Source organism: Kwoniella mangroviensis (assembly GCF_000507465.2).
Source record: "Kwoniella mangroviensis CBS 8507 chromosome 1 map unlocalized Ctg01, whole genome shotgun sequence".
Lineage (NCBI taxonomy): Eukaryota > Fungi > Basidiomycota > Tremellomycetes > Tremellales > Cryptococcaceae > Kwoniella > Kwoniella mangrovensis.
In genome coordinates, this window is record NW_027062533.1 from 1373519 (window position 1) to 1399434 (window position 25916).

Consider the following 25916-nt stretch of genomic DNA (forward strand, 5'->3'; position numbering starts at 1 on the left):
GAATGGATCACTAAAATCAAATGGACTTGACGTGGATCGGGGTTTTGGAAGGCGACTAGATTACTAGACTCCAATCACGCCTTTTATAGGATTTTAGACGTCCGGATGATCCGTTCCATTCCGATGAAATCGTATCATCCTATTGCGATACCATCAATCCAGCAATTCATGTCGCTTGGGAAGCAATTGTTGATGATCACTGACCAGATGAACATTGCATGCATAACGTCATTGATCATGTGGAGACATGTATGCATGTGAGCGATGGTGCTCCGTTGTGTATGCGTTTGACTACAGTGTAATACAGAATTGAGCTCCTCCCACCACAACCGCATTTAGATGCAGGGGTTCCCCGCAATCGGATTTCGTGCAAATTCGGGGACTTTCGCGGGTGCAGTCCTGCCTTTTAACAATTCTCGATCAACTCCTTAGTCTTATCACCCCGTATGAGGAGTGAAAGCTGTGAGTAATAAGGGGGAATTTCGACGTGTTGTTTTTGGATCACTTGCCTGATTCGGGGCATCCCGCGGATTATCCATGATGAGACGACGAGTGGGCCGGGATTCTGACCCCGAGAGAAACCGAGAAGCCGACTAATGTAGATATGGTGTACACTCACTATAATGCATTGCATTTCTGAGCACCTCATCTCGCATCAAAAGACCCCAGAGGTTCATGGGTCATATATAAAGGAAAATGAGGACAATAGAATGAACAATTTTCTTCTATTCTATTCACTCCAGTTTGAAACGCAATCAACATACATACATATTCACTTGTATAAGAAGAAGATAATCATCCAATAACACCCAAACCAGCCCCAGCACTCATATTTCTTCATCGCAAACACCTCATTCTCAATCTCAATCAAACAACCAAACAATCTATCAATCAATCAATCACAACCTTCGCTCTTGACGGTTGAATCTCATCACTCAAACAAACAACACTCAAACTTTATTAATCAATATGACCTCTCTCGCCAGACCCATCAATTTCCCTTCTTCCCGCCCTTCCTTCCAGAGGGCCGGATCAACTGATATACCCTCACCATCCTCATCACCCAAATCGTCTTCTCTCGAATTGGGTACTTCGCCAAGCCAACAACACCCCTGTCCTCATTTGAACCAGTTCGTTCAGTCGTTGGTGAAAGCTTATTGGGGTCCTAATACAAATACGAGTACGAACAGTTCTACCAGGCGTTAGATCCATTCAACCATTCGCTCACTCGTCATACTCCCATCATGTAACATCATCTTCGTTGTATATATTCCCTTCCCTGGATACGGTCCTACCAAAACATTCAACAATCATCATATAATCAGTCCAAGAACCCACGCAGATAACTTCAGTCGAATTCTTTCCCCCTTATCCCTATCTTCATATCTTACCAGCACGCTCAACAACATCTCCCATCTGGTTTCTAATGTAAGTTGACGCAAACGCAGATACCGTTAAAGAAAGAGGATGAATAGGCAAGAAGAAGGTTCGAAGGTGGAAGGTTATCGTAGTTTCTGTCTATCTCCAGTACCATGTTGATACTATATACTTCTCGGCTTTTTGTACGTAACCAGTCAACATCGAATATCGATTGAATATGCATTTTAAACATGAAAGTATTCTCATTGCTGCAGCACATGTCAATGGCTCATCGCATCGATATCATCGTCTCATACAGTGAGCCTGAAAAGTGCACACCTATCTGCCAAAACGGTCCAGACCGAGAAGTTGACGATTAAGGGTAACCCTAAAACTAGAAACTAGCTGATCGCCCTTCTTTCCGTTGTTTTGGTCTTGGTGTTTTTCGTGTTGTTCTTGTTTATCGTTGTTTTCCTCATTCACTAAACATAACAAAATATACACGTCAAGCTTACTGACCATTCGTGTATATCAACATCGCCTGTATGTCTTACTGATGTAGTCTGCTGCACGAAGCAGAACATACAAGAAGGAAGTCCCTTGTCAAGCCGATTTGTCGATACTCTCTCCGTGCAGTGCATGTGGAGGATGAGCGAGGATCTGTGCTTTTGAGATTCACCATCACCATCATCGTATACACTGCTATGACCGATCAGAAATCACGCATAGAAAAGAAGCTAATGCACTTCGTGACCCCTTGACTGATTTCTCGTGCTTTCGTGCGTTGTCAAGGTGAGGTATCCGGGTCCTCCCTCGTTGACGGTTGATGGCCAGACCAAGTCACACCGGCGGTAAGGCAAATGTCGTCATGCGATATCTTCCCTCTTCCTCCTGATCTTGGATGATGGAAGAGATACCGCATTTGGGGCACCAGGAGATAAACATAAAATGCACTATTCGATGCACGTCCCTCGCACCTACAACAGATCATAAAATTTTTACAAGGACAGAAAACAGAAAATATCTCAATCTGGTGAAAAGATTGGATCTGGAAGACACGTCACTAGCTAACTTCCTCACCATCACAACGTTTTTTGTCTCCTTCTCACTAACACTTATATTGCTATCCTCGCCACTGACATTGAGGTTTTATCCCATTCCATTCAATCTTTTGAATCTTTACATCTACTTTCTTTCTTCTTTATCAATCGGTGACTCGTCTTCCTTTGAACGTCTATCATCTTTCCATCAACCCAGCCCTTCTTCCTGATATCCTTTCAATCATTGATCATTGATCAGTCATATTCCATCAAGCCTTTAAAGGACCTATTTAACCTATTGGAAGGTGATAAAACTCTCCGTATCCGTTCACCGTTCCCATCATCATCAAAGAGGGTTATAAACCCATCCTTTCCTACCATCCTGGTGAGTCAGACCATCTCCATCTTACTACTACTCATCATCACGCTATGCACTATCGTCGATGTTCCCACTGCAGGATGGACATTTGTTGTTTAACTGATTTTGATCTTGTTTTCTATGTATGCCATTTGTGAATGTGAAACGCATTGTTCTCACTCTCACTTAAAAAATTCCCCTTACTGTGCTGTCTTACCCACACAATAAAAACACCAAAAAACACATCATATACAAAATGTCCGCGGCTGTGTCTTCCTTCACTTCTCATCCCTCTGACTCGCCTTTCAACAGAGTATACATACATACATTGGAATACACCATACATAAAAGTACTTTTCTATATCGTTCAAAGTGAGCAACGATACATACAGATAAGTACATCGTCAAGTTGGTTTATTTAGTTAGATTGAGTCCGACCTTTGAGAAGTGAGTTGACGGATTCAGAAAAAGAAAAACATTAATATACTCTACCTTTCAAGGAATATCTCTTCTAATTGTGACACTCTTCTTCAACTTCTCATCTCACTCATATCCCTTTCAAAACATTTCAAAGTCACTTTGAACATACGCTCACCGCAAAGTTTCTACGGAAATAGAAATACCAATCTACCTACTTCTTGCTCTGCTCCAGCCTCTTGGGCGACCCCTGAACAACGACATTCCTCGACCTTCTCCTACCCGCCGCGGTCACCAGAATCTCAATCAGGTCAAGCGGAACCGCTCACTCTCTCGATCCCATCCACGCCTTGAATCAGCGAGCCATCCTTCTTGCTGTACATTGGCGGAAGTGCGACTACGTGGCTTTACGATTCCGTCTGTGGCGACGACAGGTAAGGCAAACCTTATTCCTTCTCAAAGGTGAGCTGTGATTTCTTCCTCCCACTGTTACGGTTAATGTTCGGATGCATTTCCTTCTATGATTCCCTTGTTATATTTCACTACTATCCAAGTGTATCTTCCAACCCCATATTCAAAGGTATCTGGGGCGGTTGAAATGTTTATCATGGTCCTTTGCCTGATTGCCTTTGGGTTATCTCATCAACTCCTTTCTGATGTTTCTGATTTCCTTCCGAGACGATCTCATGATCATGTCATTATCTCTCATCATATCGTAAATCAGGATCACATGCTGACGCCACTATCTATGCTTGTAATCATACGCTCCCACTCATCCACTCCTTTGACAATTCGATCGTCATATCCCTTGCCGCTTTCCCCTTGTAACGACACTACACTCAACAATCTATTCTTGAATCGATATCCTTCAACGGACCGCTATCCTGCTCAATTTCTTGGTCTGCTCGGTAATGTCCTTTCCCGATGTAATGTTCGTTCTCACATCTCATCTCCCTCACCCATTGCGTCAATTATTCAACAATCCGCCACTCTCTTCCTTTGTTCTCTCACAGCCTTCACTCGTCCTCATCCCTTCCACTGACGCTGGCGCAAGACCTGAAAGCGATTTGAGTGAGTGAATGCAGTCCTTCCTTCAGTCCCATCAGTGTTCGAAGGGGGTGGCTAAGATATCAGATTGACCGGATCGAGTCGAGCTGACGTAGTTGGATTTTTCTTCGCTCTCTGCACATCGACATCACGCCACCTCAACGCCATTTATACTCTCATGTCCTTTTAACGGACCACATTCACCCCCCTTCACTTCTCTTTTTCTCTACACCTTTCTTTCTTCACACTTGACCTTTTATCCTTTCATCAACCATCTACGGTACTCCTTGCAGCTCTTCTATCAAACTTTACTTTATCTCTTACCAAATTTCTCAAAACTTCTTGCTTCTGTCCTCCTCCAAGTGAGCCTTGCTTCGAGTAAAACATCTGGTCACGATGGCTTCGTCCTTGCTCCAGCTCTCTTTCGATGCGAATCGACCTCAAACCCATCAAGGGATTATCCCATCTCCTGCTGTATCACCTCGAATTCAAAGACCAGCTTCCCAAACTTCTCTCCATATTGCTCCAAGCAGCAACTACTCGCCCAATCCTGGTCATGATCAATCCCCTCACCCCATGTCTGCCTACCCTAACCAGGCGTACAGACACTACCAACCTACTTCAATGTCCCTGCCTGCCCCAGGTAGCTTCCTCCAAGGTTTTTACCCCAGCACCGCTCCTCCTGTTCCGTTCTACCCAGGTGCTGCTCCGATCTACGATTCGAGAGGCTCCCAACCGATGATCCGAACGGTCAGTCATGCCCACCCTATGAACTCAGCTACCGAAGCTACCGTATCGTCTCGATACTCTTCGTCACCTCATTCAGCTACTGGACCTCCTCCTTTCGATGGTCCACCCACTGCTTCCGGACAACAAACGAATCCGTACAGCTTGGGGATGCAAACTCCATCCTTCAACTTCCAAAGCAGTGATTCCGATTCTAGACATATCAATCCATCACTCTTCCAACCTAGTGGTAGTTACTCGATGTCAAGATCTACCTCCGGAGCGAGCGATTTCGGTCCTGAGACCACTCGACTTGTCACTCCTGGATTCGACTATAGGTCAGATCGATTATCACCTGCCGAAAATGAGTTACGAAAAGTATCGGACTCACTAGGTGATTACAACCCTTCTAATCCATTGGGGGGGAGGAGATTATGGTCTTCGTCGACCTCATCGACTTTTACTCCTTCCTTCGATCTGCAACCGCACTCGATCAATTTGGGACCTCACCCCCAACCGCCACCTGACAGTATCTTCTTTGGTGGATCGAGAGCTAATTACTCGAATGATCATTTCACCATGTCCGCCGAAAGGGGTGGAGAGTCAAAACCGGATCTTTTCGCTTTGGGTTTCGGTAATGGTAACTCCCACGATGCAGATACTGAATATGAAAGGGAACGACAAAATCAAATCATGACGAATAAAAAGCTTTTGGAAGATGTGGGGCTTGGTAACCCTTCTTCTGTAAGTAAATCCTATCTATGAGTCGGGCAACGAGCTTGTTAACTGACTTGTCAACCCCACAGTACTCCTTTCGATCTTCGAGGAACAGCAGTAGCAATGGGGGAGGACGTCCTCGAAAAGGTTCTACTCCCATGAGGCAACGTCTCCGACTGGACGGACCTGGTGAGTATACTAGTGAGCATGGTCCATTTTCTCAGGATGAGTACGGCTGACAAAGTCTTGACGCGTACACAGTGCGAGCTTCACCCAGGATCAAGGAGATGGGACGAAGTATCTCGTACGCCAACCTGGATGATGATGAACGACATGCTGCTGCAAGTGATGATGAGGATGAGTATGATTCTGATGCTGCTCGAGGAGAAGAAGATGAGTTCAGACCTAGCAAGAGATCAAAGGGCAGTAAAGGTGGATACAGAACTAAATCAGCCGCCTATAATGCACCTAAGGTGAGCTATAACTCGTTCGTTCCATCCAAGATCATGTAGTTAACAGTGGGAGTGTTATTTAGATGGTCGCCAAACCCCAACTTTCACTGTGGGGCTTGCTTCAAGTCTACGGCGATATCCCTTTCCTCTTCCCCTTGTTCTACTACACTCTCAACAATGATCTGACCATCAACTCCGACTCCGTACCTTTGATTGGATCTATTCCTTCAACTTGCACTCCACTCGAAAAGGCTGATACCCTTCGGGGCTTCTTCCATCGCGGACGAAGAGTGTTGGCTCAACTCGATGCGTTCACGGCGAGGTGTGATAGGAAGTACGAAGGACCCGATGAACGGTGGCCGGAACTCGATTATCATACTCGGATCGCAATAAGAGACGTTAGAAGGAAAGTGGTTGAGAGGTGTGAGAATTATAAATATACCAGAAGAGATATTCTCGATAAGTGAGTTGTGAAAATGTAAGAATTGTACCGACTGTCAACTGACAGTTGATCTGCTTGTCAGGTGTCTTGGCAAAAATAAATGGCCACCTATCGATGAAGGTATTCTCGAATGGCAAGTCGGAATGAATACCAATGATCCTGCTGGTGATTTGGTCAATGTTACTTTGACATTGCCTACTCCACCACCGGAAGTCTACAACCAACAAATGCGATATGGTAATATCTATTCGTCTTCGTCTAGTAGCGGCAGATCGATCAAACCTTTCCCTCGATCCAGAGTCGGTTCTTCCGTACCTCGTACCATCAGTATCAACATGGGTGAACCTGAAGATTCTTATTCTTCCCATCCTCAAACTTCCACTGGATATCCTACTGGACATAGTGGATTATCGATCTATCCTCCTCCCCTGACCTCCAACGGCGGGATGTATACCTCTTCAGCTATCATGCCTCCTCCGCCGATGTATGGCGAAGACGAGGTGCCCATGTCGGTCCAAATGCCCTCCTCAGCCCCTGCCCCTGCCCCTGCCCCTGCTACTGGACCAGGCGGTATGAACATGGGTATCAATACTGCTCCTCCACCCCTCACTTCGAGCGTTCCTTCGTCTACTGCTGGATGGTCTGCGGAGAACGATCATACCCTGGGACAAAGAGGTGTCAAGAGATCGAGAAGTCATGAAGATCGACAAGAGGGTGTCAGGGATGATGATGCTCAATCGTTTGAGAGTGAAGAAGACGGTCATCGATAGAGTCATTACAAATTCAGATTGTGTAGAAGAAGGATTCTGGATTCGGAAACAGGCTCGTACTCAACATTGTGATTTTTCTCCCGACCTCTGTGGTCATACCGTATACCCCTTTGCGTCACGATACCACACCTCACATCTCATAAACTGTGTTACATACAATTGGAGATTTCCTAACTCGAATCGCATCTTGTAATATAATCTTTATCTCATCTTTCATTTTCGTGGTTGAATCTCGTTTATATAGTACAAGGACTGAGGACTTTTAGCTTCGAAGCAAATTCGACTTGACAGATAGTGTAGGATAATGTGATATAGTTTTGAAAGTTTCATTGAGGATATGAAGTTTATACAGTGTCAGTAGATAGGTTGAATAGATAAAGTCCGTTGGTCGAAAAGAACAAAATAATTTGTGTAGAAGATAAATCCAACATCTACCATGCATATAGTATGTGATTAGTACTTTCAACGAGTTCGATAACGAGTTACGAGCCGAGGCGAGAGTAAACACTGAAAAGTACTACGAGTGAGCTACGGTACAACTGGACTTATTCACTTGATGAAGGGGAAACCATGTCAAGGGACAGTACAATGATAATGATTATTTCATACGTTCCAAATATGCTCACTTGATGGTATTGTAGATATCCCATCCCATCCTTGACTCATCTATGTTTAGCGCCAATAGACTCGCCATATGGGAATACCATCCCCCGACCGACTAAAGTCAGGTGGTCCGCATTCGCCTGAACAGGAAGGTTGATTATATTGCCCCCCTTTCCCCGTCCGGACGTCAATGGTTGGACGTTGGGCGTGAATAAAGGGGCGTAGGTGTGAGGGAGGGAGGGGATGGAGGTCAGTATGTGGTAGAGATAAAAGTAGCTTGTCTCACTCTGGCATAGGTAAGAGAGTTGACTTATCAATCGGAGTGGACATGGGAGACAGGCAGACTAACGGACTAAGAGATGTATCATGACAATGGATATGAAAAGAAGTGAAGAGGAAGGTCATTTTAGATGAAGAGATGAGAAGCAAGAGAATAGATAGAGAACAGAAGGTCTGAGACGATGGTGCTCATACATACATACCACTTTCTGTGTCCTGTCTTTCAAAATTTCGAGGGTGGGTCCTACCCTGCCAGATAATCCCGCTTTTTTACCTTTCTGGGCTAGCACGTGGCTTTCCTTCCCTTTCCCTTGCTTGGCTTGTCCAGGGTAAAAGAGGGTGAACTGAAATGTTATTATCGGCTCTGGTATGTTAACCAATTTAAAGGTCACAGATATGACGCCAGCATGCCAGACAAGAGTCCTAGAAGCATACATAACCAGCTCACCTTATAAGCACAACTAACCTATCAACATTTTCTCACAGATTGGTATAGCCACTCACTCCCTTCATCATCACCATCAGAAGGTACGATACCTTGACTGTCTGATCATTAAGGATCCCACGACAAAACACCGACGATACCATCAGTGTCCGACTGATGACGTCGTTATAGGAACAAGACGCTTTGATCCATTGCAACAACAATATCAACAAAGTCATCATTACAACGATAAATATATCAGTTTAACACGACCTGGTCCCATCTTCATTTTCCCTGGTATAGCTCACACCAGCCTTCCCTGTTCATCCCCTCTCTTACCTCGAGTCTGATCATACGTATCACCTCTTAAGTGTCTACTCAACAATGGCAGACCCCGTAGCTATCGACCATGCTGCGCAGGATGGCCATGCTCAAACGAACGATGCGAGCGCAGGAGGGATGACCAACGACGTCAAGGCTGCTGTAGGGCAGATGGCTGCTAAAGATTCAAGTCTGGGAGCTCAAGTGCATGTGAGTGAAAACCTTTCATCTCTTACCATGACTCTGAAAGGATCACACCCCATTTTATCATCTGGAAGCTCTAAGATGTATATGCTATCGATGAGGGCAAGAGACTGATACAATGTATGGGTTTATGCAGATGTTCGACCCTGATGCCACTCCGGAGCAAAAAGCAGCATCGAAAGCTCAAGCCAAAGCTTCACTGGGACTGCCTAGCTCGTCAACTATAAAATCGACTTTGGGTCAAGTTGGGTCGTACGTTCCTGGAGTCACAAAGAAAGAAGACCTGGATCTGGGTGGAAGAGGTGAGTCTATCTACAGAGCTCGTCATTGCCAGGAATGACCCAAAGACTGATTCGTAAACCGTGGTATAGCCGTTACTATCGACACTTCTACTGGCAAATCTGCTCCTGCCCCCACGGTGACCTTGGCCGATGTAGATAAAGCTTCGAAAGCTGAGGGAGAAGGTGTTGGTGAGGTAGGTTCAACATTCGACATTGATTGGTGGATTGAACAAATCTGATAACCCGCTCTTCCACCTCGCAGCAAGATATACCCGGAGCTATACCCACAGGCTCAGCACCTCCTATACCTACATGGGTAAGCTTTGTTTACTGCGTTGTTTTTTGCAGCTTGTTGATGTATATCATGATGGTGTAGCTCAAGACGGGCTGGAGACAAGTGGCTGGTTTGGGTAAAGATGACAAGACGGCTGAAGAGTCGAATATCCTTGCTGCGTACTTGTAAGTCCGCAGTCATCTGCCCGAAAGAAAGCATCAAAGATAGAGGACGACTAAAGATGTCTTTTATGATCCCAGGACCGAGAACATGTACGGAGCCTGGTTCCATAATGCTGGAATAGTGAGTCTTTATTTCCACTGAACTCCGATAGCACCAAAATACTTAAATACCCATTGTGTAGATCCTCTTCTCAATCCTAATGACCCGATTCGTAACCGTCTTCCACCTCGGTTGGGGATGGGTAGTCATCATCCTAGCTTTCTGTTCATCGTACTATTCTCTGTCCATCTCCAGGACCAGACAGAGAGCAAGGGATGATATTCAGAGAGAATTGGTGAAGACTAGATTGGTGACTGAGACGGAAAGTGCGGAATGGATGAATAGTTTCTTGGAGAGATTCTGGTTAATGTAAGTGTGGTACGATCTTGCGAAGCCCTACAGCGGATGTCTGTTGACCCTGGCCTTATCGCAGCTACGAACCGGTTCTGAGTCAGACCATCATCGCTAGTACAGATTCTGCCTTGGCTGGTGTTGCGCCAGCCGGAGTCGAAAGTATTAGATTGACTACATTCACTCGTACGTTTCATTATTCACATCCTGAAGATGTATTGCTGATGATGTTCCCTTCCAGTCGGTACCAAAGGTTAGTGGCACTTTAAGGACACTCTGGGAAGAAATACTGACAATTCTACAGCTCCCAGGATCGACTATGTGCGAACATTCCCCAAAACGTGAGTCATGTGCTATCACCGATACTCAAATCGCTGACATTTCACAGCCCCGAGGACATCGTTATCATGGATTGGGCACTCTCTTTCACTCCCAATGACCTGCAGGATATCACTCCTCGACAAGCGGCCAAACGAGTTAACCCTAAGATTGTACTTACTATCCGAGTCGGCAAAGGTGCTGTTTCCAAAGGTATTCCTATCTTACTCGAGGACATGAGCTTTACTGGTAAAATGAGGTGAGCTAGGAAGTCCACATATGGATAAGGAGCTGACCATTTCGCAGAGTCAAACTCAAGCTCATGACAAACTTCCCTCACGTCCAAACTGTGGACATGTCATTCATCGAGAAGCCCACCTTCGACTATGTTCTAAAGCCTCTAGGAGGGGAAACATTCGGTTTCGATATCAACAATATCCCAGGACTTGCTCCCTTCATCCGAGATCAAGTGCACGCCAACCTTGGTCCAATGATGTACGACCCCAATGTCTTCACAATCGACTTGCAGCAACTCTTATCTGGTACTCCTCTCGACGCCGCTATCGGTGTACTGAGAATCACTGTGCTCGACGCTAGAGGTCTCAAAGCAACCAAATTCGGAGGTGGTGATCCGGATCCTTACGTCGCCGTCGCTCTCGGTGCTAAACCAGCTGTCACTCACACCAAGACGATCCCTTCGACATCGAATCCTTCGTGGCATGAAACCCATTTCATTCTTCTCAACTCGCTCGCAGACGTCCTCAACTTCAACATATTCGACTACAACGATCATCGTCCAGACAGTCTTCTCGGTACTGTATCTCATGAATTGGGTACTCTGACCGATGATGCCGAACAAGAAGGTGTGGTTGGCAAGATACTTGGGGGAGGTAAAGACAGAGGAGAGTTCAGATACGACTTGTCTTACTTCCCTGTCCTCAAGCCTGAGAAGAATCCCGATGGTACTGTCGAGCCAGTCCCTGATACTCTGACAGGTATTGTTCGATTAACTTTACATCAAGCTAAGGATCTCGATATTTCGAAATTATACGGTAATCTCAGTCCATTCGCCAAGGTCTTCTTGGGAAATAGCCGAAAGGAAGTGCACAAAACGCAAATCCTTAAGAACGCCAATCAACCAATTTGGGAGTCATCTTGCGAGTTCTTGGTACCGGAGAAGCACAATAGTGTGATCACTGTCAGCGTGGTCGACTCGAGGGATCTTGCTATCGATGGAGATCTCGGTAAGATGACTGTCAAACTGACCGATTTGCTGGAAGCTCGAGCCCGACAACAAGATTGGTTCCCTCTCCGAGGTAGTCGAGCAGGCAAAATCCGATTAACCGCTGAATGGAAACCTGTCGCTATGACCGGATCGATTGGTGGTGCGGCAGCCTATGTACCCCCGATAGGTATCTTGCGAATCTGGCTCAAGAGAGCAATCGACGTGAAGAACGTGGAAGCTGCCTTGGGAGGTAAATCCGATCCGTACGTCAGAATCATGGGTAATAACAGGAACCTAGCGAGAACAGAAGTACAGAACAACAATCTTAATCCGGAATGGGATCAAATCGTTTATGTGCCCGTACACAGCTTGAGGGAAAATCTGATACTTGAAGTCATGGATTATCAGAATATCGGAAAGGATCGATCGTTAGGTCATGTGGAAATCAAGGCATCTGAATTCATTGAGTCGAACGAAGGAGAGAAACAGAATGAATATCCTTATAAATCCAAGGGCTCTCAGGAGAGAAGGGACAAGATCAAATTGGAAAAAGCCAATCAATATAAAGGAGAATTATTGTATGAAGTCGATTTCAAACCTGCTCTTTCGTTAAAAGGAGGAGTATCGTTCGAAGCTCAAAAGAACGAATTGGCATTGGCTGCTGAAGAAGCTGTGTCGCAAGATGGAGGCGCTCAAGAAGCTTTGGCAGATACAAATACACCTTCAAGTGCACCACCACCTAACGGTGATGGTACACCTGGACACCGACCTTCGCAAAGCACTGGTAATGCATCGATGGTATCAGCTGTTACCGCTCAGACTACAGTTTCTAAAGCCGATGGAGCTCTGACTCCCGTTGAAGATGTTGAGAAAGGGGTGGATATGTCTGTGGAAGAGATATTGGCTTCTAGTGAGTGACCGCTTGATGAGACCAACCTTTGATCGACGATAGTTGATCGCTGATCCCTTCTCACTGCTCCTCCGTAGCTTCCGGTGTCCTCGTTTTCCAAGTTATCTCGGGTCAACTGGCCAAGAAGGGCTCCCTGGAAGTCATGTTCGATGATGGGTATTGGCCAAGTTTCACTTCTGGAAAAGCGAGAAGTAATCATCCTACTTGGGATCAGGTGAGTGATAAATTCGCTTATCCTGCGTTGCTATTGCGAGCGTGAATGCCAACCATCCATATTTTTGGTGCCATCACTAGGTTGGAGAGGGATTCATCCGAGAGCTCGATTTCAGTAGAACCTGGTTACGAATCAACGCTGCGGATGAGAATGATGATGAAGATATCGTGGCCGAATACAAGTGTGATACGCATGAATTCTTGGAACAATGCATTGTAAGTGCGATTCTTCCCTTCCCCGTTATTCCCAACGGACAGGATTGCTGACTGTTGGTATTATCTCATTACACAGCGAGGCCCAGCGGACTTTTTACTTTCGCAATCTGATGGATCCAACCGATCGATCGTCCGACTTGCCGCTCGATTCGTTCCTGTCGATATCGAACTCGAACCCCGAGAGAGCATCAATAGTGAGTTCAATTGTATCGTTAAAGCTCGGCGTGTACCTGTGCTCATAGTGCTTCAAAGACATGGGTGTCCTTCGAGTCGATGTCCTTAATGCAAAAGGTCTTCATGGTGCTGATAGGAGCGGAAAGAGTGATGTAAGTTGCTAAGCACGCAAGCTTCGTGCCCAAAAGAGACAGATGACCCAGCTCATGCGTGCTCGGTATAGCCTTACGTTGTATTCACCCTAAACGGTATGAAGGTCTTCAAGTCTGAGACTAAGAAGAAGTGAGTTTCTCATCAACGTCGATAACTCAGGAGACGGGTGTCAGGCTTACTAAGTCGATGCCCCCGTAGGACCTTATCTCCCACCTGGAACGAGAGCTTCGAAGTTATGATACCTTCTAGGGTAGCTGCGAAGTTCAAGTTCGAGATCAATGATTGGGATAGAGTGAGTATCTGTGTACTGATATGAAATCCTATGCTAACAATGCGATACAGGTTGGAAGTGCCACCCCGATAGGAAATGGATTCGTCGATCTGGCTGAATTGGAACCTTTCCAATCGACTGAGTTGACTTTACCTGTAATTTCCGAGAAACACGGCGAGAAGGGTAGTTTAAGTATTAGGGTTATGTTCCAGCCTGAGAGTGAGTATATCGATTCCTCAGATATCCCTTTGCACATGCTTATTTACGTGTTTTATAGTCATCGCTCGAACTCGACAAAAGACATCTACCTTCTCTCAAGCTGGACGAGTGGTGACTACCATTGGCGGTGTACCTCTGGGAGTAGGTAAAGGTGTAGTACACGGAGGTGGTGCGGTGATTGGCGGTGTTGGGCATGGGATTGGATCTGTAGGAGGATTTGCAGGACGGAGAATTGGTCTGATCAAAAAGAAAGATAAGAATGGAAAAGAAGTCCTGGTAGAACAGCCCGAACCTGGACTTGATGGATTCGAAATACCTGCCGGGCAAGTTTCTGAACCTTCTGGTACAGGATTAGACGGTGCCATACCTGGAGGAGGTGTTCCTGGACCGAAGGCCGCTACTTTACCCCTCGGTGAGGGTACCGGACCGAGTGAACCTGGAACATTAGGTGTAACGGTCATTGGTGCGAAGGATTTGAAGGCTGGTACGAAACCTTATGTCCAGCTTAGATTGGGTGGGAAAACATACAAGACTGATCATGTAAAGAGCTCAACTCCGGATTGGTGAGTGTTTTGTCCATTGGAGCTTGAACAAGTCAGAAAGGTTAATACTGACTGAGTTGGACTATGTGATACTGATAGGGACGAGACTTTCAATTTCAACGTCGCGCCTGGAACTGCTTCATTCAACGTTATAGTGTACGGTGAGTCTCAAGTCCCTTTCTTAGGGTGATCGCGCGATATCATCGGGAAGAACGATTTTCACTGATTGTCGATTGTCCCTTCTAAAGACCACCACACCTTAGGCAAAGATCCAGAGATCGGTACGGCTGAAGTCGACATATTCAGACATATACAACCTGCCATTCCCAACGCGGACGTTTGGGTTGAGTTAGGTTCAGGTAATGGTCTATTGAGATTACGTCTCGATTGGAATACTGGTATCGGCACTTCCGCTTCTGGAAGGGCTAGAAATAGAACACCCAGTATTTCAAGTACCAAGGCTGCTGCCGAAACCAATGGGAACAGTCCGAGTAAATTCAGTATGAGGAGTATTAAGAAAGCTAGTGTCGATAAAACTAATGAGGGTTTATAAGTTTGAATTGATTGATATATATCATTTATAATGGATCGTAATCGGATTCTGGCAAGAAAAGAAAGCAAAGAGATGTTTCGTTTTTTTGATACTTTTGGTAGTTTGATACGAAAGTTACCTTTTTCTCTTATTTCTGTTTCGTTGATTAGTAGCTTAGTCTGTTCTCATTTTTCTTTTGCCATCTTTGATGGATAATGATACTGAATGAAAAGTTACTTTTACTTCTTTCGATTTCAGTTTCACCAGGGTGATTCAGAAGGCAAGAAATTTTCAATATATTTTCAATAGTATATGTGAACGTATCACACATCAGTATTGTACATGATACGGTATCATTCTGTGAAACTTAATCAGTTAATTTTGTGTATTTATCATAAATCGTATTGTCTCTTTGATTATTTCATCTTCATCTTCACTGATCTGTTGACAAAGGTAATTTCCCAGTATCCATGAACTTCAAAAAATCTTCCACTTTCCAATTTCCCTCTCCTTCTCCATCTCCTTGGCCCTTATGCTTCTCTGGCTGTGGCACATTGGATTTATCCGCATGAGCGTCCACATCAATGACCATCGGCTCGTCCGTAGCATCGTCATCATCACCTCCAAACAAATCATCCTCCTCTTCTCCTCCTTCTTCTCCTTCTTTGTTCTTCTCCTCCTCTTCTTCCTCTTCGTCATCCTCACCTATCCTCATCGCCCAATCTACTTCTTCCTCCCTCCTCTCTATTTCTCTCTTTATCACGTCAATTTTGAGATTCTCCCTGTTCAACCTTTCTCTCAGCTGTCTTTTCAATAATTCCAAAGATCTTTCGTCCAACCTCCTAAGTTCTTCTATCGAATGCCAATTTGACTGAGACTGAGGCACACCCTGAGACTGCTTCTCATTTGAGACACTATCAGAAGGTAGAAGTTGGGTGTTTATAGCTTGTAAGAATGTTTCTTGAGCTAAGGGCGATATGTCATTATTCGCTCCTGGTCCAGGGGGTGGAATGGGATTTAGAGGATGGATTAGGTATCCTGATAGTGGTGCAATAGAAGTGGAAGGTTTGTTAGGTTGGTTAGCTTGATTAGGTGGAGAAAGATAGTTTGTCAAAGCGTTTATACGACCTAGCAACAAAGAATAACGCTGAAGGAGTGTATCCCTATGAGGTAGTATACAAATTAGCTGGATTGTATTTTGCTGTTATCACCGCTTGATATGAGTTTCTTTTCGAGTATGTGATTGGCTCAACTCACCAGGTGGGTAGTGTCCCATCATTGTACCCCGACGCGATCAGGTTCCTCAAAGAGTCAATATCGTTGATGGTCGTTGTCAGACGAGGGATTAGAGTGTTGATTGCTGATAGAGGTATAGAGGGAGCTAGAGGTGGATGGTATTCGGTGGAAGGACCGGGACCTGAAGCGGTGGGTCTAGCTTGCATTGTTTGCCTGAATCGCCCAGGTGTAGATGTCTAATCGAGATCGAATTCGGCTGGGTTGTCTGCTGTAGTATGCGAGTATCAAGATGGTAGATATAGATTGTGAACATGAAGATGTCAAGTCAAGTCGGAGGTTGATCCTCGTCCTTCTTCTAGTTTTGGGATCTGTTTCCGTTGGAAAGGGGAGGAAAACACGAAGAAATCAATGTTGACAAGATAAACTCATTTCTTGACATCAGCTTGATTTTATCTACAACATACATAAGATCCAAAAGTGAAGGACGATGCAGCAGCTGCTCAGTGAGTCCTTAAAGCTCCCTACACTGAGATGGATAATGTAGATATGGGGGATACATTCTGATATCTCGTTTTGACACCTCTAGACCCCTTCGCCCAGAAATACCCCGAAGCTGTCGATTCGACGCTCTCCTCCCAAGGTGTATCGATTCTGTTCAACCCCTATGGGCCTTTCGCAGGTCATTATCTCGCTGTGGGAGGAAGTGATGGTATAGTTGAAATATGGGATGTGGAAACGAGAGGTATAGTGAGATTGTTGGAAGGTCACGTTAAAGCTGTTGGCGGATTGAGGTAGGTCGTCGTTCCTCAGCATGGGACACCATTCTGCTCTTGCCCTCTTTCTCTGTGCTCCACTACACGATGTACTGACGCATGATCCCTAGCTGGTCAAGAAACAATCGATATCTCCTCTCGTCATCTCTCGATTCAACGGTGATCATATGGGATCTATCGATCCTCACTCATCCACATTTACAACCTAGAACGCCTGCTTCTTCCTCTACCTCGCCCTCCTCTTCCACGTCAAGACTGCACACCATTCGATTCAACGCGCCAGTCTCTACAGCAGTCTTCCATCCGAGGAACAGTAAGATCATACTAGCTACGTTGACTTGCGGGGAGGTGGTATTGGTAGATCTAAGAGATGGTTGTAGGACTGTACTAGAAGACGTGGTAGAGGACGAAGATGATCAAGGGCAAGACGATACTGATAGGAGGAAGAAGTGAGTGCAGCAAGCTACTAAAGGATGTATGTTCATTGATCAGATGATTGGAATCATAGATCTATCATGGCATCCGCTGTTTTCTCTCCTTGCGGATCGAGGATATATGTGGGTACTGCAAATGGAATGCTGCTCATCATTGATCCAGTCTCGAAATTCGTAAGTATTTGCCTACAGATGAGTACATATTTCATCATATAGCTAATTGATTTGTCGTCAATAGGTAGGACAAAGAGTAAAATTGGCTACATCAGCCATAAGGCAATTACGATTCGATGCATCTGGACAGTAAGTCAACAATTTTCCATGTCATTGCAATCTTGTCATTGACCAATGATTGAAATGGAAAAACAGTAATATCATTACATCCGCCTCTGATCGAGCACTCCGAATCCTGTCTGTCGACCCTCTCACAGCCAGCTTAACGCCCCTGCACCGATTTCAAGACTTGGTCAACAGGACACCTTGGCATGCGATAGGGTTCTCTGGTGATGGTGAATATGTCATGGGTGGTGCTGGACACAAGATGGCGCACAATGTGTTTATATGGGATAGAGAAAGTACGGTGTTGATCAAAGTGCTGGAAGGGCCGAAAGAACCGTTGATTGATTGTGATGTGAGTCTCACCTGTTTCCAATCGAAAGATCTAGGTCAATCCAGATGAGAAATGAGCTGATTCGTCCGTGTTACCACAGTGGCACCCTACTCGCCCGGTGATAGCTTCGATCGCTACGTCGGGGGATGTACATATATGGCAAACCTCGAGTCCAGACAATTGGGCTGCTTTTGCACCTGGCTTCGAAGAGTTAGAAGAGAATATCGAGTATGATGAGAGGGAAGATGAGTTTGATATAGTGAGTGATTCCCTACAACTTCCGAGTATCCTTTCTTCTGTCATACGGCGTTCCGTTTGACGATATAGAAACCGATGAATCGACACTCTTCTCTCCTTTGGGACAGTCAAGAAGTGCATGCTGACCAGCATTCATTGCTTGTGTATAGGAAGACGAAACGGATTTAGCACGACGGAAAAACCTCGAAGAAGACCTTTTAATCGATGTCCTAACCCCACCAATCGACACATACCCTCTTCCTCCTAAACCCATCATACATCTCCCCGCACAATATTTGGCACCGACTGTAAGCGACGAAATACGACTGGAAGGTGAGGGGCACGTCAAGACCTTGATGGGCGTGATGCAGTGGGCAGATAGGGATCCGGATGAAGATGATTGGGAAGGGTTCTATATGAGTTTGGATCTGAATGAGGAGCTGGGTGAGGACGAGGAGAATGGTCTGAACTAAATCTTGAATTAAGATCCAACCCGTCAATCTGCTTGAGTATGTTTAGGACAACAGGCAAACCTGCTCATACGATCATGAATAATAGCATATATAATATCAAAACAATAAATGATGCAGAATCTCGGCCGCAAACTTGAACGTTTGTCAAGGTTGGAATATAAGGTTGGCAGCTCATTTAGACAGCTCTAGAACGTGATGCGCGTGTAGGTACGAAGCTCCCGGGTACAGGTCTCAGAAAGATGATGAAGTAAAACAAGCAGGTCATCATGAAATAGGGTTGGCGAAAATGAAGCCTTACTTTGTCAATCTTTGCTGTGAAGGGTTGACTCATGACAGATTATCTTTCTCTCTGTCATATTGCTCATTGGAACCGTGGACATGATGCTCATGAACAGCCACAACGAGAAATATCAATCTGACGATGCTGATCGTATCATCATATCGAGTGATGATATAAGTTTTAGTGCTCATACTGATCAACTGAAGAGCCACAGGTGAGTAATGTACTATCACAGTACAAACCTGCCGAATATCACAACGCTTTGCATTCATTTTCTGGCTGACAGACCCGCTCGTGATGTAGTTCTGTTTTACGTGATATGTTAACAACGCTTCCCAGCCTGAAACTTCCATCCGGAGGCGAAGAAGGTGGTCAACTCCCGGAGATCGCTTTGTGTGATCAAGACCTCGAGATATCACCGAATGTATCATTATTCCTCGATCTAATATATGGCGTGGACCTAGCCCCACCCAACTACCATTCGTCCTTGGCCCGTTTTCAGAAGGTCTATCCGCTTATAGTCAAGTACGAAGCACACATGGCAATCGAGCGATTGAAGTATTTCTTGTGAAGTTGGCTCATGGACCAAGAAAAGAACAGTACCGAGGGTTCACCAGCAGATGAGTTCTTCGTTTGTGGAGCTCTACTCAATATTATCACTTTGATGGTAGCTGCTATCAACTTCACACCCAGGTGGCGATATATCGTCGAGGTAAGTACCAATAAGTACTTTCCTTTTTTTCCCATGATGCTGATGCATGTTTGCCTCCTTCCCTTTGATATCATGCATGTCGTCCATCGTTCCTCACCTTGAACATAGACATCCTCTGCGAGTGATCATGATACATCGACCAACCGTTCAGTGATGCAAGGTATATTGGGAACTGATATTTTCGATATATCCGCTATGGAATTTTTCACATTCACTGCCATTCCGGAATATATACAATTGCACTTCTTCGTGCCCTGAGGACGAGAAATAAACGGATGTTCACTTTGGATGAATGGTCAGACGTGGGGCAAGCTTTCCGAAAGGTTCTATGATCCTTCTCCAAAGGAAAGACATAGATGGCGAAAGTGACCATAAGAGTATGGTAGATTAACTTAGCGACTAATGCATGATGGCCTCACCGTTAGAGCGTTTGTACAAAGCACAGCACGATTACTGTATGTATCTCATCGAGGCGATTACTCGTACAGGAAAACGCTGAAACTGTTTGGACCTTCCGGTCATACATGGAGACCAGACAGCTAGCGTAGGTAATCTGACAGCACGACAACTTGTACGAAGAATTGAAGGTGCATAAAACGTCATGCAGATGATACCTTATCATTAAGCCAAGGTTCAGTTAGTGCCATCTACGGATATGCCACACCGAAGTACAGTACAGTAGTTGTACGTCGGGATTCCCCACTGCTCTGGTGTGTTCACACGCCTTTGTGATTGTTTTTGTTTATTTTTGCCAAATGCTTAATTTTACCCTGAGATGTTCCGGTCTTCCCTTTCCTGCGCTTTGTTTGGTCCATGCGTTATATCCTACTCCGCGTCCTTCTTTGGCCCCCCTTGCTGCCTGCCTCGAGAGGACGGAAGGATGCAGCAGATGTCTTTCATTTGTTGACAGCGCCGAGCTTTTCTCCAATTGTCCCATTCTCTTGGGTTTTTCTCTATCTCATTCCTTGAGTTACTTACTTGTGTTGAACACATCTCATCCATCCACCTCTCAAAATCTTTTTATCATTTCCCTCACCTCGTCATTACAATTCACTATCATTTTGACCATCAACGCGACTGCCCATCATTGCACGGTAGCCATTCACTCATTTGACCACCAATCTTCGACGGACAAGACCTTTGACATATTCTTCAGCATAGCCACCGCACGGACCCATATCGACTATCATATGATCTGGACCTTTCATCACCATCAAAGCGCTCTTCTTCGAACCAAACCAAAAATAAGCTGGACCTTATAACACTCACCTGCATATCTACCTCCCTTTCGAATTCGAAGATCATCATCATCTGTACCTATTTTTGAGTCTTGAACATACTTTCGATCTGAAATCAAATAACGACGCGTGAGTGATCAACTTCTGGGTGTGATCGTCAGGGCGAGGCGAAGGAGAGTAGATCCGATGATGGGCGCAAAGATGAAAAGGGGGTTGGTCGGGATCAACCGTCCACCAAGCAACCTTTTTGCTTCGTCGGAGAGACTGGGAATGGGGATGAGAATCATCGATCAAAGGTGGTACTTTGACGGGCTGTTGTGGCTGCAGAAGCTACCAATGAGTTGGCGGAACGATGTACTTTTCGACCTAGGCTCGATCATCATACTGTACTCAATATGATATACTTGAGCAGTCAATGCTGATTCTTGCCATTCACCTATACAGTCCTTTAATCGCAAGCATAAATAATAAGATGCCACCCCCTACTCCACTATTTCCCACCCTCACAGTCTCCCTATCCTCCCCCGATGATATCCTCCTTGAACCTACCAATCCTCCTCTCGCCCTACCGATCCTCGACAAGAGACAGACATACGTCACTGTTTCAGTGATGAAAAACACCACTGATGATTCGACCACATCAGATAAATCATCAGCTTTCCCAGTTGCCATTGCCATCCCTGCGTTGATTGGTGGTATGGCCTTGGCATTGGCAGGGTTCGGTATTTGGTGGTGGTGGACTAGGAAGGTCAAGAGGGAACGAAGGGTGAGTGAAGGCCTTCCAAGCCAACATGAGGATTGTCCACTCCCATCTCAGGATTATTCGTGGAAGAGGAAAGTACCTAACATATCGATATGTTTCAATTATACAGGAAGCTTGGGAAGCCCGTCAACGAAGAAAGAGGAAGAGGGCCGAACAATCTGCTCGACCATCCGTCTCTTCAGCTACTCGAACTCCTCCCTCTGGTGGACAAAAATCACCAATCAACGAAAAAGGTTTCGTACCTCCTTTACCTACTTTACCTAAACATGCTGCAACCCAAGATCCATACAAGGAACGCGGATATGGTTATTCAGGACAACATCAGCAAGTACCACCACCATCATCTCAGGTGGGAGGTGCATTTGGATATGTTACTCAACCTGGTTTAGAACCTCAACAAGCTTCTTATGGGTATGATCAATATGGTCAACCCATCATTCAACAACAACAACAACAGCAGCAGCAGCAGCAGCGACCACAGCAGTATGGACATTCCCGAGTGAAATCCAACGATTCTACCAATCCTTCTAACCCATTCTCAAATTCCAACTCTGCCGTTCCGGACTTACCGCCTACTTCACATACTAAAGAAGAACCACAACCTTCGGGCAAAAGCGAAAAATCATCGAAAAGAGCACAAGCAAGGATGAATATCGCTGATTCTGCTGCTGCCAATGCATCGGTCGATCCTGCCTATAGACACCAACCTAAGAAACCTTCTCCACTGGCTTTGGCGGCTGCCGAGCGTAAAGCCGCTGAAGCAAGGATGGAGATGGAATATCTTGCTCCGCCTGGTGCCGAACAAACACTACCAGCTTATGATAGTGGGAATGCCCCGGGTGTCAATCGAGCTACGTCGGGTGAATGGGGTGTAGCGTTAGGTTCACCAAATAACGATGGTCAATTCGATTTCAACCGCCAACAGCAACAGGGACAATACGATGATAATGTTGGTACACATGAAGACCCATATTTACAAGCTCAAAGAGCTAAAAGTGGAATGTACACTGAAGATCCATATGCTTCGTACCATGGTGATAATGGTGATGATGACGATGTTTACCACAAAGCTGCGGAGGGTATGGGTCTAGGTGCTGGTAATGTTACTACAAGTAGTACACCGAAGAAATCTAGATGGGTATAGGGTGTAAATGATGGACTTTGTTACCTTTTCAACATAAATCAATGGAAATGAGGAGGATCTATAGTATTTGTGGTTTTGTCTTTGTTTTGATCTATAAAAGGGACATTTGATTGAATACTTTTAGCCTTTATATACGTGTTTCTGCTTTCTTATAAACCACGGAAATGTCATTGTGATAAGCTAGGATAAGTTCTATAGTGTAGTATGCATTATCATTTTTGAATTTTCACAAGAGATATGCATGTGGAATGATGAATGATGAATGATGGATGATGCCAAGAAGTGGGTTCTGAATGTTCCGCCACTCGCCGTAGTTGTTGGTATGATTCGACGTCATCGCCACCACAGCAAGTTGAAAGATTGAGCATTGATCGACAGACCATCCGTCCATCTTTATGGTTATGCTCATATATTCGACCTTCACCATACCCTTACTCACTCGTGCTGTAAGATAGAACATAAATCACCTGATTATACTACTATACTGGCATAACCATACTCATCGTCATATCGATACTCATAATCCAATTTGAATCGCATCTGAGCCACCGACCACCGACCATCAACCGTCCAGCATGTCGACCATAGTCGACTCCCGTCCTAGGGGGACGTACATCCCGGCCGACTGTCCAAGTTGTAGATCCCAACAGGAGTATATGGTACCCCCTACATTCATAGGTACCCTCAGAGTGAGATGCGCAGCGTGAGTTGTGGAAACATTCCTTTATGGTCATCAGACACAAGCAAACAAGCAAGTATTGATCATACTGGGTGACATTCATGACATAGCTGTAAACAATTCTTCACCCACCCTCAGCCTAAGCCTACATCAGGTACATCTCGTCAAGGTGGATCAACCAGTAATAACACCAACGGGCCCTCTCGAGATACCGGTCGAAGAGGTATAGGAACCGATAAGAACCCCATCGATCTTGCTTATTACGAAGTACTGGGATTGGATAGTCAATGTACGACAGAAGAAGTAAAGAAGGCTTATAGGAGGCTCGCAATCAAGCTGCACCCAGATAAGAATCGTGACGACCCCGACGCCGAAGAGAAGTTCAAACAGATTTCAATAGCTTATCAAGTCCTCTCGGACCCGGAACTGCGACACAAATATAATGAGTTTGGCCAAAAGAACGGAGGAGGCGTGGCTGAGCCCGCAGGAGGGTTCCAAGATCCAGAAGAGGTGTTTGGAAAGATGTTTGGAGGTGATAGGTTTGAGGATCTGATCGGGCAGATCAGTATTGGTGAGTGTGATCCCATCATAGACTGATTCGGTGGAAGGTTTGATGGCAGTCATTTGGCTTGGGTGATTTCAGATATGAGCTGATCCAACTTCCTTTGATGACGCAGGCAAAGACATGAAAGACGCCTTCCAACAGCAACACGAAGCTGAGGCTGGCGATTACATGATTGGACCGACGGGTAAACCCATGATGACCCCTGATGCGATGCAGAGGAAGCTGCTAAGAGATCGAGCTGTAGCTGAAGAAAAAGCTCGAGTGAGAAGAGAAAGAGTGGAGAAATTGGCAAAGAACTTGGTGAACAAGTTGAACATTTACACGGAAGCTGCTAAAGGGACGGAAGATAAGTTGGTTGGAGCTAGTTTCAAAGTGAGTACAGTACAGCTTACTCCCTGTCAGCTTCCTGTCTTCCGCTACGTAAAACCAACTGATGATGTGTCGAGTAGGAAATATGTCGTCTTGAAGCTGAGTAAGTCATTTTGCGTACCATGCTTTAGCCTTTAGGAAATATGGCTGATCTAAATTTGCTACGACAGAGATCTCAAAGAGGAAAGCTATGGGACTGAGCTGTTGAACGCTATCGGAAAAGCATATCAAGCCAAATCCGCTCAACATATGGTCAGTCAGCTGTAGCTTCTGCATCACAACTAGACAGCTGATATGTGAGCATCATTTTTCCATAGGCATCATCACAATTCGCCCCGCTTGGTTGGTTCCATGGTGCTAAGAATACCTTCAACGTGATGGGTGATACGTGAGTATGATATCTTGCATGCGACCCTATCGTGAACTGACAAATGCGATACACCTATGTAGTGTCGCAACGGTCCGATCTGCTTTAGAACTCAAAGCTGTCTTTGATAAATTACAACAAGCTGAACAGAGCGGTATGTCACCCGAGGAATTGAGGAAATTGGAAGAACAAGCTGCTGAACAAGGTATAAGGACACTGTGGAAGGTATGTGCCGTGAGCTTTGAGATTGTGGGGAGAGTAGCTGATGTACTATCGGGTCGACGAGCAGGGTGCCAAGTTAGAAGTCGAGAGTGTGGTCAGAGAGACCTGCGAGAAGGTGTTGACTGAACCTTCGATACCTAAAGAGAAGTTACATATGAGAGCGTATGCCCTGGGATTAATGGCTGATGTGAGTTGATCATTTTTTTTCGTATCGATCATTGAGTCGGGCCGATGATCTTACCTTTGTACGAACGTCTTAGGCATACCTCGCAATTCGTAAAGATGGGGAATCCCCTGCAGCAGAAGAGTTCGTGAAAGTTGAAACCCCCGCATCGAAACAACGCGATGCGGCTAATGCAAGTGGTAAACCGCCTGTACCTCCCAGGCCAGTCAATGGCGCCGCATCCGCATCCACACCTACGCCTGCACCGGCTCCCGCTCCTGCTGTACCACCCAGACCTACAACCCAGACGCAAGAGAAACCCGCAGCTGCTACCACTAGTAATGCGTCGGCTGCGGATAAGGAGAAAGAGGAGACTCTGAATGCTGCTTATAAAGCTTGTGAGTGATTTGAGATGGGGCTGGAACGACAGGCGATGAATGCTAATGATCGTTGATGATCCATGCTGAAATTAGATGAAAGTAAACGGAGAAGTGGTGGGAATCCCGGCGGACCTAATGATACGTTTTCATAGCGACGTGTCTGATCGAAATCCACGGGCGTTGTAATCGTGCTGAAGAGTGATGGTTGTAG

The 25916-nt window shown here is 45.4% G+C and overlaps 7 protein-coding genes across 7 annotated transcripts; 6 read left to right on the forward strand and 1 right to left on the reverse strand.

Moving 5' to 3' along the window:
• Nucleotides 1–969: 969 nt before the first annotated feature.
• On the forward strand, nucleotides 970–1206 carry I203_100515 (uncharacterized protein; the record flags this gene model as incomplete). The annotated part of the gene is made up of 1 exon (XM_065516668.1): nucleotides 970–1206. One exon carries the CDS (start codon nucleotides 970–972, stop codon nucleotides 1204–1206), a length of 237 nt encoding a protein of 78 aa, XP_065373486.1.
• A 3411-nt stretch (nucleotides 1207–4617) lies between these two features.
• I203_100516 (uncharacterized protein) lies at nucleotides 4618–7328 on the forward strand (the record flags this gene model as incomplete). The annotated part of the gene is made up of 5 exons (XM_019150343.1): nucleotides 4618–5691; nucleotides 5754–5853; nucleotides 5926–6137; nucleotides 6200–6579; nucleotides 6641–7328. The coding sequence occupies 5 exons, from the start codon at nucleotides 4618–4620 to the stop codon at nucleotides 7326–7328; spliced, it is 2454 nt and encodes an 817-aa protein (XP_019000309.1).
• Nucleotides 7329–9018: 1690 nt separating this feature from the next.
• On the forward strand, nucleotides 9019–15081 carry I203_100517 (uncharacterized protein; the record flags this gene model as incomplete). The annotated part of the gene is made up of 22 exons (XM_065516669.1): nucleotides 9019–9165; nucleotides 9296–9461; nucleotides 9531–9634; nucleotides 9703–9756; nucleotides 9817–9899; nucleotides 9975–10017; nucleotides 10079–10305; nucleotides 10370–10477; nucleotides 10572–10628; nucleotides 10676–10864; nucleotides 10912–12740; nucleotides 12818–12954; nucleotides 13035–13169; nucleotides 13246–13363; nucleotides 13422–13495; nucleotides 13567–13625; nucleotides 13695–13788; nucleotides 13839–13986; nucleotides 14045–14172; nucleotides 14236–14549; nucleotides 14628–14689; nucleotides 14777–15081. 22 exons carry the CDS (start codon nucleotides 9019–9021, stop codon nucleotides 15079–15081), a joined length of 4581 nt encoding a protein of 1526 aa, XP_065373487.1.
• A 412-nt stretch (nucleotides 15082–15493) lies between these two features.
• On the reverse strand, nucleotides 15494–16502 carry I203_100518 (uncharacterized protein; the record flags this gene model as incomplete). Its single annotated transcript, XM_019150345.1, has 2 exons — nucleotides 15494–16223; nucleotides 16318–16502. The coding sequence occupies 2 exons, from the start codon at nucleotides 16500–16502 to the stop codon at nucleotides 15494–15496; spliced, it is 915 nt and encodes a 304-aa protein (XP_019000311.1).
• Nucleotides 16503–16783: 281 nt separating this feature from the next.
• On the forward strand, nucleotides 16784–18823 carry I203_100519 (uncharacterized protein; the record flags this gene model as incomplete). The annotated part of the gene is made up of 8 exons (XM_065516670.1): nucleotides 16784–16799; nucleotides 16883–17087; nucleotides 17180–17518; nucleotides 17578–17677; nucleotides 17742–17806; nucleotides 17873–18134; nucleotides 18214–18372; nucleotides 18521–18823. The coding sequence occupies 8 exons, from the start codon at nucleotides 16784–16786 to the stop codon at nucleotides 18821–18823; spliced, it is 1449 nt and encodes a 482-aa protein (XP_065373488.1).
• Nucleotides 18824–21525: 2702 nt separating this feature from the next.
• I203_100520 (uncharacterized protein) lies at nucleotides 21526–22960 on the forward strand (the record flags this gene model as incomplete). The annotated part of the gene is made up of 2 exons (XM_019150348.1): nucleotides 21526–21819; nucleotides 21926–22960. The coding sequence occupies 2 exons, from the start codon at nucleotides 21526–21528 to the stop codon at nucleotides 22958–22960; spliced, it is 1329 nt and encodes a 442-aa protein (XP_019000314.1).
• A 575-nt stretch (nucleotides 22961–23535) lies between these two features.
• Nucleotides 23536–25857, forward strand: I203_100521 (uncharacterized protein; the record flags this gene model as incomplete). Its single annotated transcript, XM_019150349.1, has 10 exons — nucleotides 23536–23663; nucleotides 23750–24210; nucleotides 24317–24576; nucleotides 24654–24676; nucleotides 24744–24825; nucleotides 24891–24961; nucleotides 25024–25165; nucleotides 25230–25349; nucleotides 25423–25723; nucleotides 25799–25857. 10 exons carry the CDS (start codon nucleotides 23536–23538, stop codon nucleotides 25855–25857), a joined length of 1647 nt encoding a protein of 548 aa, XP_019000315.1.
• Between the last annotated feature and the right edge of the window lie 59 nt (nucleotides 25858–25916).